We start from the raw sequence: 13,355 nt of genomic DNA on the forward strand, positions 1-13,355 counted from the left end.
ATGTAATGAAAACATAATGTGAAGCAGCTACGACTTTGTGTGTCCATGACAGGGGACTCTAACTCTATCGGAAAAGGGCAGGTGTAGGGGCAGGTTTTTGTTTTAGCCCAATCGATAAGACACCTGATTCAATTAATTAACGAATCCTGGTCTTCAATCAAGACATTGATGAACAGAATCAGATGTGTTAGTGCTAGGCTAAAATAAAAACCTGCATGCACAACGGCCCTTTTCAGATGAGGTCTGTGCTCTTCCATAAGAGAGCAGGAATAGCGATCACCAGGAAGCACTATGTGAAGCAGCTAGGACTACATAATGCATCTATGCCCGGAATACAAGTATTGCACCTTGACAGTCCTGCGATGACCGGAGCCGTCCCAGTAACTGAAGGTGATCTCAATCTCCTCACCTGCAAGGACAGAAATCACAGCAGCATTTTGTTACAATGGTTCAGACCTGGGTCAGGTATGCAATGGTTCAGACCCGGGTCAGATATGCAATGGTTCAGACCCGGGTCAGATATGCAATTGTTTTGGATTCATATACTTTGTGCTCATTTGATCTTGCCTGGTGCAATTCAACAAAGAGGACCTGAAGGAGGTTTGCACTTTGAGAGTATTGCACAGGCTCCAGCTCATCAGCCCAGTAAAGCGTAGAAGAGTAGGAAAGGAAAAGAACATACACTGTCACCACACCCTTTTGTACCACACCCTTCTGTACCACACTCTTCTGTACCAGACTCTTCTGTACCACACCCTTCTGTACCACACTTCTCACCACACCCTTCTGTACCACACCCTTCTGTACCACACCCTTCTGTACCACACCCTTCTGTACCACACTCTTCTGTACCACACCCTTTTGTACCACACCCTTCTGTACCACACCCTTTTGTACCACACCCTTCTGTACCACACTCTTCTGTACCACACCCTTCTGTACCACACCCTTCTGTACCACACTCTTCTCACCACACCCTTCTGTACCGCACCCTTCTGTACCGCACCCTTCTGCACGGTACCCCACCCTTCTGCACCACACCCTTCTGCACGGTACCCCACCCTTCTGCACCACACCCTTCTGCACGGTACCCCACCCTTCTGCACCACACCCTTCTGCACGGTACCCCACCCTTCTGCACCGCACCCTTCTGCACGGTACCGCACCCTTCTGCACGGTACCGCACCCTTCTGCACCACACCCTTCTGCACGGTACCCCACCCTTCTGCACCACACCCTTCTGCACGGTACCCCACCCTTCTGCACCACACCCTTCTGCACGGTACCCCACCCTTCTGCACCACACCCTTCTGCACGGTACCCCACCCTTCTGCACCACACCCTTCTGCACGGTACCGCACCCTTCTGCACGGTACCCCACCCTTCTGTACCACACCCTTCTGTACCACACCCTTCTGCACGGTACTGCACCACACCCTTCTGCACCACACCCTTCTGCACCGCACCCTTCTGCACGGTACCGCAACCTTCTGCACGGTACTGCACCCTTCTGTACCACACCCTTCTGCACCACACCCTTCTGCACGGTACTGCACCCTTCTGTACCACACCCTTCTGCACCACACCCTTCTGCATGGTACTCAAACTGCACTGCCTCAGTACACAGCCAGCTGCACAAATGGATATTACAGTCCCATCCAAAAGTATTGGAACAGCAAGGCAAATTCCTTTGTTTCTGCAACACACTGAATACATTTGGGGTTGAAATAAAAAGATGAATATTTAGTATGGGGCGCTCAGGCGGTAGGAGCAGTCATCCGGCAGTTGGAGGATTGCCGGTTCGATCCCGCCCTGGGTGTGTAGAAGTGTCTCTGAGCAAGATACCTAACCCCCCAGGCTCCTGACGAGCTGGTTGGTGCCTTCCATGGCAACCAATTGCAGTTGGTGTGTGTGAGTGTGTGTATGAATGGGTAAATGTCAATTGTACAGCACTTTGGATAAAGACGCTATATAAATTCCAACCATTTACCATTTCCTGGAAATTTACACCAAGATGTGTTCAACTACTTACAACATAGCACATTTGGTATCAGACCACCCAAAGTAAATAACACTTAAAATTTGGTAGTTTTGGTATCCCTTGCTTGCATCAAGCCTGCCTGACTGTTGCATTCTTCTTCTGTGATGCTTGTCCAGGCTTTTGCGGCAGCCTCTTTCAGTTGTTGTTTGATTCGGAGGGCTTTCCCTTCAATCCCCTCTTCAGGAGGTGAAATGCATGCTCAATTGGGTTAAGGTCTGGTGATTGACTTGGCCAGTCTAAAACGTTCCAGTTTTTCTCCATAATGAAGTCCTTTGTCGTGTTGGCAGTGTTTTGGGTTATTGTATTTCTGCATGATGACGTTCCTCCCAATTAGTTTGGATGCACTTCTCTGTAAGTTTTTGTGGACTTTATCCTGCAGCTACCATCATGAGTTACATAATCAATGAAGATTAGTGAACCCACTCCAGAAGCAGCCATGCAAGCCCAGGCCATGACACTTCCTCCACTGTGCTTCACAGATGACCTTGTATGCTTTGGATCATGACCAGATCCCTTCTGTCTCGACACTTTGGCCTTTCCATCGCTTTGGTAGGGGTTAATCTTGGTGTCACCAGTCCATAAAACTGTGTCCGAGAACTTTTGTGGCTCATCTCTGTACTTCTTTGCAAATTGTAATCTCTTCCTTCTACGAATGAGTGGTTTGTATCTTGTGGTATAGCCTCTATATTGCTGCTCTCTAAGCCTTTTTCGAATGGTTGATTGAGATAACCAACGGTTTCTTTATTTTTCAGGACATTCCAGGTCTATCCTCGCTCTGATCGATTTCGCTTCTTTTCTAAGCTTCAAAATTGCTTGCTTTTCTTCCAAAGACAGCTCTCTTTTCATCAAGTTGGTTTCTAACACAAATGCAGTCTATACAGGCAAACCCCAAGGCTAAAACCAAGAGTAGACATTCAGAACTATTTCTTGTTTAACCAGACAATCTAACAGGACACATCTGGGTAACTAGAAGCACCTGTTAGTCGCATGTTCCAGTACTTTTGCTCATCTATAAATATGGTGGTCTGATACAAAAGGTGACATGTTTTAAGTTGTTTAATAAATCTAGATAATAATACCAGGAAATAAAAGCTGAAATTCAGATCTGTCATCTTATGTACAGCTTTTGACCTCAAACTCAATTGTCTTCAGTGTATAGCAAAAACAAAGGAATGGACCTTTTTGTTCCAATACTTTTGGAGGGGACTGTAAAAAGCTGTATAGTATGTCACTCTAGATGAGAATTCCCATAATAAAACATGCAAATGGAGTCAATGAAATGCATCCTGCGATGCATCACTGTTACTCATACAACAGGGGCATGTGACGTTTTACTGGCAAATGCTGCCAGTCTGCAGATATGGAGCGCAGCTCATATCAGTGTTATCTAATACATGATGAGCAACAGCACAAGGCAAGCCGTGAAACGCTACAGTAATGTATGGTAATGTGATTTAATCAGAAATAATCCTCAACAACCTAAAGTAATCTATTGCTGTATATGCTAATGTAGGTAATCAATGGTAATCGATGGAAACCAAATGTAGGTTTGTGCAGGTTCTTACTTTTTATCTTCTCCTGTTTGCGCTCCCATTCCTGCCTGAGCTCCTCTCTCAGACGGTTCTCCTCTTCCTAAACAAGACACACGAGCAAAAACATTAATCTCTCTGCAAATGAGAGGACACTGCAAAATTCTGCACAACAGAAATTCTTTGCAAGAGGTAGAAATAGTTATTATCTTGATGTAATGCATTGATGCCATTTTGACATAATTAATTGTGAAAGTGAAAACCTTATAGTCATAAGACGTAAAATGTAGATACAGATCATGTAACATAGATACAGATCAAGTAACATGTAGATACAGATCATGTAACGTAGATACAGATCATGTAACATGTAGATACAGATCATGTAAGGTAGATACAGATCATGTAACGTAGATACAGATCATGTAACATGTAGATACAGATCATGTAACGTAGATACAGATAATGTAACATGTAGATACAGATCATGTAACGTAGATACAGATAATTTTTTATCTTTTATCAGAATCATTTATGATCTGAAGTGTGGGGCCATCACGGCAACCAGGAGACTTGAAGTCGAATAATAAATATTTTTCTTCCCAATGCAAAGTTTTTGTCTTACATAAATTAAATTCTAAAATTTCAGTACACATTCCTTTTAATTCACAGTGAATTCAATTCATTATACTCAGAATTAGTTTGATTTACATTTCTCTCAAAAACATAATGAAATAATGTTTCATATATACACAAAAAAAATTATGAAGTAAAATAGGTTATTGAAGATACATTCACATTTAAACAAGCTACTGTGCAACCATCTTACACGTCTCTCACTTACACATAAACCCTTTGCACCTTTTCTCCATCAAAGATGACTTCCAGTGATTTCCGTGTAAAGAATGTGTCTTTATTTTTCAGTAAATAACAAAATCGTGGCTTTAGGAAAAGTCCAGAAGTGTTGTCACCGAGTTTTCACCATTTTCATAGTATTGTTCACGGAATACGTTTTAATAAATATAAGCCGCTTAATATGCACAACGAGAACAGACGAGAACAAGTCCAGTTATTCTCAAAACTTGTGTTGTAGAGATAGAACTCAGTGTTAATCTTGAAGTGTTGTAGTGATAGAACTCAAAGCGTTAATCTTGAAGTGTTGTAGTAATAGAACTCAAAGCGTTAATCTTGAAGTGTTGTAGTGATAGAACTCAAAGCGTTAATCATGAAGTGTTGTAGTGATAGAACTAAAAGCGTGAATCTTGAAGTGTTGTAGTGATAGAACTCAAAGCGTGAAGGCCTGTTCTGCACAGAAGCATCATATAACGCAATGTCAAGAAACACTGGGAAACAATGTCAGGACCAATGGGATTGCTGATTGTGGTCAGGACCAATGGGATTGCTGATTGTGGTCAGGACCAGTGGGATTGTTTAGAAATAGGTTATGCCCATGTAAAAAAAATGTGTAGCTAGCTAGTCAGGTAGCTAGCCTTTTTAGCTACAGCTACCAAGCTTGTGGACAGCTATACTATACGTGGGTAGGCGCAGGAAGTACACAATCATGCGACAGCATTGTATTTACATTTACATTTTAGTCATTTGGCAGACGCTTTTAATCCAAAGCGACTTACAAGTGCATAGGTTCTACCACAAGTCAAAGCATCACATCCAGAACAAGAAAAATACACCTGGACTGCTGTTCTAAACATATAGTCGTCATCATAAGTGCAATTTTTTTTTTTTTTTTTTTTTTTTTTTTTGGGGGGGGGGGGGGGGGGGGGGGGTTAGACAGGGATAGGGGTAGTATCCAATAAGGGGTTGAGTGATGCAGATTAGGGATGTGACAGTTTGTGTAAATGGATACCATTCCATTTTTTAGCACTAGGGGTCGTGTATCTTAAAAAAAAAAAAAAAAAAAAAAAGAAATAAAATAAAAAATTGTTTTTAACTGGAGTACTGAAAAATTTTATTGCATTTTCAAACTTTATTTTGGGCCATCTTAATAGTTAAATGTCAACATTGTAAATCAGATTATAGCCTAATAGCCAAATTAAAGATTTACATTCACATTGACATTGTGCAGTGTAATCTCACAGTAGCAGACGTCTGGAGTTAAATCCCTGCAGTTTACGTCCAGGCATGCTGGTCGATTGCGTGTCATTTTATAAAATGCATCTGTTAAAATGTTTTATCACTCTGCCCTATGGCTTCTGCCTGACAGACTTGATTGGCATGAAATCTCTAAATATGCTGCTGTTAAGAACTTTGTTACAGATGGGGTTGTGCACTCAAAATGTTCTGGTCACGCTATATTTGCCTGAGATGATATGATAACACTGGGCTATTTTACAATAGGTGACTGGTGTAATTATTTTACTTTTATGCCAATACAGGTTTCTAAACGATTTGAAATATTTTTATGTAACGGTAAACTATGCCAAAGCAATGGCAAAATTTTTGCTTTCAATATCTTTTCTTGTGTTTTTTGACATTGGAACCGTGCTTGGGCTGTGAAAGATCACAAAGTATAGTGCCAATTAGAAAATGTTTTTCACGTCTGCCTTTTAAACACCGAGCACTGTGACCACGGCAGCCACCACCTCACTGCTCCTCGTCAGCGGGAAGCAGGAGGAATGCGTGACTTCCTCATGCTCATGCTCACAGGCCACGTCTGAAACTGTCGACTTGCGGCGGACTAGTAAGTGTGTAAATCAAGTGTGGACATTAACGGCCATGTGATCAAGTCCCAAACACACTTTCCGTTACAGTAGTCATTGGATTTTCTGTGCTGACAGACCTTGATGCAGGAATCGGTTTGATGCAGTTGCACACCGAGGACCGGGGTTGGCAAAAAAAATAAAATAAAATAAAAAATGATAATAAGGGAATGTAAGGTGTCTCGCACAAAATACAATGCAGCTGTGTTGAGGGGACAAAACTGCATATGTTAGCTAATGTCACTGGCTGGAGATGACTAACATTAGCCACAAATATCACATCCCCTCTCATCTTAACCTTAACATTCATCGGCTTACCGATAAACAATAAAAACATCTTTTCACCACAAATCAGTGTAACAAATAAGTTTTTTCTGCCGCAACTTTGCTGTCAGTCACTGCTGCTAGTCTAACCTGGACCGGACGCGTTTCTTGTTATGGTCCAAGTGCGTCTCAGATTAACAGATTTGATGTTCTTGTATACCAAGTATTTTACTTTTAATGCATTGTAGTACCACAAGTGCGCAATTTGAGACAAATCCATAGAGCGCACCACGGCTGTACAATGGCACAGCTGCAGAGATAACTGATGCAGAGATAACTGATGGGTTTAGGATGACTGACCTCTCGGTCCCTGTCAGGCAGGAAGCTGGTGTCCACATCGGGATTCTTCCCCAGTTTCTTCTTCTTCATTGGGATATCTGTAAAAATATGGTGACATTACCACACCGCTACAAAGGCCTTGCTTGTCTTCACAATTATATGAGCATATTCACTCTATGGTCCAGACATTGGCTGGCATCCGTGCAAAACAGTGAATGAATTTCTGAAGTGTTGCAGAATGGCATGCAATTGGCTGCAGTACCGTAGAACAGCATGATTGGTTACAGTCTTACAGAATGACCCATGATTGGCATTAAGTCAGCAGTATACTCCAAATTATGTACAAACTTTTCTTGGTTTCATGTCTGCTAACTAGCCATCTAGCATCACTAGGTTCCTTGCAAACTGGGGGAAGCACTCACAGTCCTCCTCTTCATCATCCAGCCTGTCATCATCATCCTCCACCTCCTCCTCCTCATCATCATCTTCATCTTCGTCTTCAGGGTTAAAAGAAAGGCTGGCAATCTTTCTCTTTCCCTCCTCCTTCCTCTTCCTTTCTTTCTGCTTCTCCAGCTTCCTGCAGTGAAAAGAAGAGTGCGGTGTTGTGTCGGCACCTGCTAATCATGGGATCGGCATCACTCACAATACCAGAGTAAAATATCAAAGTCAACCATGGTAAATGGTTGGCAATTTATATAGCACCTTTATCCAAAGTGCTGTACAAATGATGCTTCGCATTCATCCATTCATACACGCACTCACACACCAACGGCGATTGGCTGCCATGCAAAGGTACCAACCAGCTCATCGGGAGCATTTAGGGGTTAGGTGTTTTGCCAACAGACACTTCGACACACTTCGGCGGGAATCAAACCGGCAACCCTCCGACTGCCAGATGACTGCTCTTACCACCTGAGCCAATGTCGGCCTATATCTCACCATAATACATCATACACACAAAATAGTACATTTAATACATTTTTCATTAATTACAAAAAACACAGTGAGCTCCAGAATTATTGGAACCCTTCATAAGGATAGACAAAAACTTTACTTTGCATCATGTGTAAAGTAGTGTGCTTTGATAATGATTAAAATGAAAACCAGATATACATACATATATACATAGTACTGTGCAAACGTTTTAGGCAAGTGTGAAAAAAGTAAGAATGCTTTCAAAATCAATTTCAAATCAGTATTTGGTGTGACCACCCTTTGCCTTCAAACCAGGCTCAATTCTTCTAGGTACCCTTGCACAAAGTTAGGGATTTTGAAGGCATATAGTCAGGTGTGTGATTAACCAATTATACCAAACAGGAGCTAATGGTCATCTATTTTATATGTAGGTTGAAACACAATCATTAACTGACACAGAAACAGCCGTGTAGGAGGGTTAAAACTGGGGTGAGGAACAGCCAAACTCCAGACCTCCAAGGTGAGGTTGCTGAAGACAGTTTAATTTCAGAAGTCATACACCATGGTAAGACTGAGTACAGCAACAATACTTGGTCGGGGCTCCGTTTGCTGGCCAATCAAGTACAGTAATACCATGGCCAGCAAACCAGTTACTAGAAGTTTTGCACTGTGAGCAGGTGCCAAGTCCTGCTGGAAAAGGAAATCAGCTTCTCCATAAAGCTTGTCAGCAGACGGAAGCATGAAGTTCTCTAAAGTCTCCTGGCAGACGGCAGCGTTGACTCTGGACTTGATAAAACACCAGCAGATGATACGGCACCCCAAATCATCACTGACTGTGGAAACTTCACACTGGACTTCAAGCAACTTGGATTCTGTGACTCTCCACTCTACCTCCAGACTCTGGGTCCTTGCCCAGGTAAGACACTTCTGACGCTGTCTCTGGTTCAGGAGTGGCTTGACACTAAGAATGCGACACTTGTAGCCCATTTCCTGGACACATTTGTGTGTGGTAGCTCTTGACGCACTGACTCCAGCCTCAGTCCACTCAGTGAAGTTCTTGAATCGGCTTTGTTTGACAATCCTCTCAAGGCTGCAGTCATCCCTGTTGCTTGTGCACCTTTTCCTACTTCACTTTTCCCTTCCAGTCAACTGAACATACATATAAATGAGCATACTTTTCAGAAGGTCGACATTTCCGTATTAGAAATTTTGTGGATTTTGCTGTAAGCCGTAATTATCAAGATTAAAACAAAAAAAGGGTTGAAATATTTAACTTTATGGATAATGAACCTAGAATATAAGAAAGTTTCACTTTTTCAATTAAATTATGGAAATTCTTTTACTTTCCACGATTTCTCCACATTTGGAGGTATTTTTGACCATTCCTCCATGCAGAACTTTTCCGAATCATTGATATCCTTGGGTCTTCAGTTCAGACCACAGGTTTTTGATGGGATTTAAGTCTAGAGACTGAGCTGGCCATTGAAGAACATGGTTGTTGTTTTTACTCAGCTATTTCTGCATGGATTTTGATGTATGCTTGAGGTCAATCCACAGGGGACCAAGTCACAGCTTCCTAACAGATAACCAGATTTTCTGGCAAAATCTCCAGGTACTTTGTTGAATTAATTGTGCCAATGATGTTAAATAGTACCCACTGGCACTCCACATTTGGCAGTAGGTATGAGGTGCTTCTCCTTGAATGCATGCCTCTTTTGATGGTGTGTATGGCCAAAACATTCAGTTTTGGTCTCATCTGACCACTGCACTCTCTTCCAGTCATAATTCATTCACATTTGGCAAACTACAGATTTTGTGCTGTAAATATATTATTGCCCTTACAGTCCTACATTGTACGTTAAACAGTTTATGTATTTTTTGTACCTATTGCCAGACTTGTGATGGTCAATTATCATCTGTACCTTCTGTGTTTCTTTTTGAAACTGCACCACAAAGAGTGGCAATAATAATTTAATTGTATAAATTTACAATGACAATAAAGGCAATTCAATTCAGTTGTTAGGGGTACCAATCATTTCACAATAAAGATTACAGGCATAGTGTATTATAAAACAAACATGCTCAGTCATTACTATGATAGACTGGTAACCTGTGTACGTGTTCACTTCTGTCCCAATACCTTGCTGTCTGTATTTGTTATTCTAAAAACCACTCACTCACTCACTCACTCACTCACTCACTCACTCACTCACTCACTCACTCACTCACTCACTCACTCACTCACTCACTCACTCACTCACTCACTCACTCACTCACTCACTCACTTTGTTATTCTAAAAACCACTCACTCTCTCACTCTCACTCTCACTCTCACTCTCACTCTCACTCTCACTCTCACTCTCACTCTCACTCTCTCTCTCTCTCTCTCTCTCTCTCTCTCCTCTCTCTCTCTCTCTCTCTCTCTCTCTCTCTCTCTCTCTCTCTCTCTCTCTCTCTCTCTCTCTCCTGAACAGTGAGCTCTATCTAAAAGACTCCCAGACTTTCAGAACACTTGAGATGTCTGATAAAAAAAAGTGATAATGAATAGATGCATTTGTGAATATGCATGTTTATGCTACAGAATACTGCAATCAGCCTAAGCCAGACAGAAATCTGGTGTTAGCACTAGCATAAACTTTGCTAACTACATACAGACAGGAATAATGTCAGTTAAACAGGTAGCTAAATGGCCTGTGTGGAAAGAGACAAAGCAAGGAAAGACATTTCTGTATAGTCCGCCTTTCATAAAAAAGCATTGCAACATGAGAAAATGTCATGAAATAAAACTATATACACTACAGTGCAAAAGTCTTAGGCACCTGTATAACATTCTGTGCAGATAAGATTCTTTCAAAAATTATTCAGTGAAAGATCCTAAATAAACATACTATACATTTTACATTACATTTTAGTAATTTGGCAGAATAGTTAAAAACTGAATCAATATTTTTTGTGACCACCATTCGGTGTTAAAACTGAAATCTCAAATGTGTTCTTTTCTTAACACACACAAAAAAATAAGCATCTGTATAATAAAGTCTACGGTGCCTAAGACTTCTGCACAGTACTGTAGTTTTCCCATATGTTTGAAAGTAACTCCAAACAAAGTACAATTTACAATTTATATTAAAAATAAAATTTCAAGCAATTGTTTTCAATACAAAGTAATGCAATGTGTTGTATTGATATTTTAAAAAGCCGCAGCACTTCATCTTAAATGCCACCTGACATAACAGCCTAACGTGACTCACAGCTGGAGTTCTTTTGACTGTTCTTTCTTGGCCAGCTGCTTCTCCCTCTCCTTCACCAGGGCCTCCTGCTTGGCTTTCATGTCATTGAGGGTAACCAGACCTGTAGCGGAAAGAACAAATCCAGCCAAACACTGTAAGGTTGAACAAAGACATTAACACCAGACATGCGTTTCAGATAGCAAATGTTCACGCCCAACTATGTTTGCAGCAAACTGTTGAACGATTTAAAATTACCATCCAGTTAGTTCCCCACCAACAGCATTTTAGTACAAATGGATGCCATCAATGCCAGCTAGCTGATTTGTTGCTAACCTGTGATTTATTTTAAGAACAAATATTACATTGATTAAAATGTATTATAATAGGCAAATAATTGTCAACTTTTGTTCTCTCTGTGTTTTCCCCATCACCCATGCACTACCTTTTATCGGTTAGCTAACATTCGTGGCGAACAGAAAAAAATGAATATGTTCTAATCAGTGTTGAGCCCAGACGTGCGCTCAAGATAGCAAACGTTAGCCAACTTGACATCAGCAGCCATTTCTCCAAAACCCCATCGTTCCACACAATCAAGACAGCAAATAAACGAACGCAGCCACTATCATAGCTCCTGTGACAACGTGTCGTTGAAAAGCTACGGTTGTAAGACAGATGCGGACTGATTTATGATAATAAAAACCTGATTTCTTATAATACTCAACAAGCTGATGTTTAATGCCTGGTTCATAACTGTTCATAACCATTGGAAATAATTTACATTCAGTTGCCCGACCATTTTATGGTATATGTTGTCAACCAATGTACAATAATGCATACCAAAGGTCACTGGACAGATGAGACTAAAGTAGAGCTTTTTGGTAAAGGATATCAACGCAATGTTTACAGAAGACAAAATGAGGCCTTTAAAGAAAAGAACACAGTCCCTACAGTCAAATATGGTGGAGGTTCCAGGATGTTTTGCGGTTGCTTTGCTGCCTCTGGCACTGGACTCTTTGACTGTGTGCATGGCATCATGAAATCTGAAGACTACCAAAGAATTTTGGAGCGCAGTGTCAGAAAGCTGGGTCTCTGTCACAGGTCATGGGTCTTCCAGCAGGACAATGACCCAAAGCACACTTTAAAGCACTCAGAAATGGTTTGAGGGAAAGCGCTGGAGAGTTCTGAAGTGGCCAGAGTCCAGATCTAAATCCCATAGAACATCTGTGGAGAGATCTCAAAAAAGCAGTTTGGAGAAGGCACCCTTCAAATCTGAGTGACCTGGAGCAGTTGGCAAAAGAAGAGTAGTCCAAAATTCCAGTAGAGAGGTGTAGGAAACTCATTGATGGTTACAGGAAGCGATTGTTTTCAGTTATTTTTTCTAAAGCTGTGCTACCAAATATTAAGTTGAGGGTGCCAATACTTTTGTCCGGCCCTTTTTTGATTTAGGTGTAAAATTATATCTGATTTGGATTTTTGTCTATTTTTTGGGGGTTTTTTCATTGCAAGCCAAACAAATAAAGATATTAAAACCAAAACATTTGTAATTGCAACAATTCTCTGGGAGAAACTGAGCATTATCTGACAGAACAATACTTTTGTCCATGACTGTATTCAACCCTTTCACTACTAGGCTTACAAAAAACTAAACATGATAGAAACAAAAACCAAAGTTCAAAACACCTTATTTTAAAAATTTGTAAAAGCGTATGACACATTTTTAATTCCTTGTCACAAATATTCCACAAGTTAACCACATTCACAGATATACACCTATTCTTTATATTTGTCCTCACTCTTGTTTTTTAAAACATAACTACTCCCCTAAATTCATAAATTTCAAACAACAACAGCCTCTGAATACAGTTAGGAAGCATATTATTTTGTGCTTTGTACATTATCTGTGTAGTTTTAAGAACAACTAGCTTTTAAGCATTATAGTCAAGAAATAATTTGTTGTTTGGTTCATAATAATCAGCTCGATTTACAATTTTTATAGCTTTCTTCTGTAGCATGAAAACTGGACTAGTGTTGGTCTTCTATGTGTTTCCCCATAGCTCCACACAGTAGGTAATGCATGGACCTATTAGAGAACAATACAATATATATATATAGTGAGTTCTGATTCAAGATATCTTTAGTTTTAAATAATATTGCAAACATTTTTGTTTTTACATGATGTAAGATGCAATGCAAGATCTCTATCCAATAAGACTTTTATTCTTAATGACTTTTTTACCGTCCATGGATTGGATTTCTTGCTGGAGATGGAAACTTGGCTTAATGTTGGTGAGCTTGCTCCACTTGTTGAACTATGTCCTGA

General features: G+C 40.7%; 1 protein-coding gene across 1 annotated transcript in view; it reads right to left on the reverse strand.

Annotated features, from left to right (window-relative positions):
• fam50a (family with sequence similarity 50 member A) overlaps nt 1–13,355 on the reverse strand; it is a 28,983-nt gene that overhangs the window by 7,138 nt on the left and 8,490 nt on the right. The window contains exons 3-7 of the mRNA XM_061257181.1: nt 11,057–11,156; nt 7,313–7,467; nt 6,912–6,988; nt 3,607–3,673; nt 348–409 (exon numbers count right to left, since the gene is read on the reverse strand). Coding sequence (XP_061113165.1) covers nt 348–409; nt 3,607–3,673; nt 6,912–6,988; nt 7,313–7,467; nt 11,057–11,156 — 461 coding nt within the window. The remainder of the gene's footprint in view (nt 1–347; nt 410–3,606; nt 3,674–6,911; nt 6,989–7,312; nt 7,468–11,056; nt 11,157–13,355) is intronic.

Source organism: Conger conger, chromosome 10 (assembly GCF_963514075.1).
Source record: "Conger conger chromosome 10, fConCon1.1, whole genome shotgun sequence".
Lineage (NCBI taxonomy): Eukaryota > Metazoa > Chordata > Actinopteri > Anguilliformes > Congridae > Conger > Conger conger.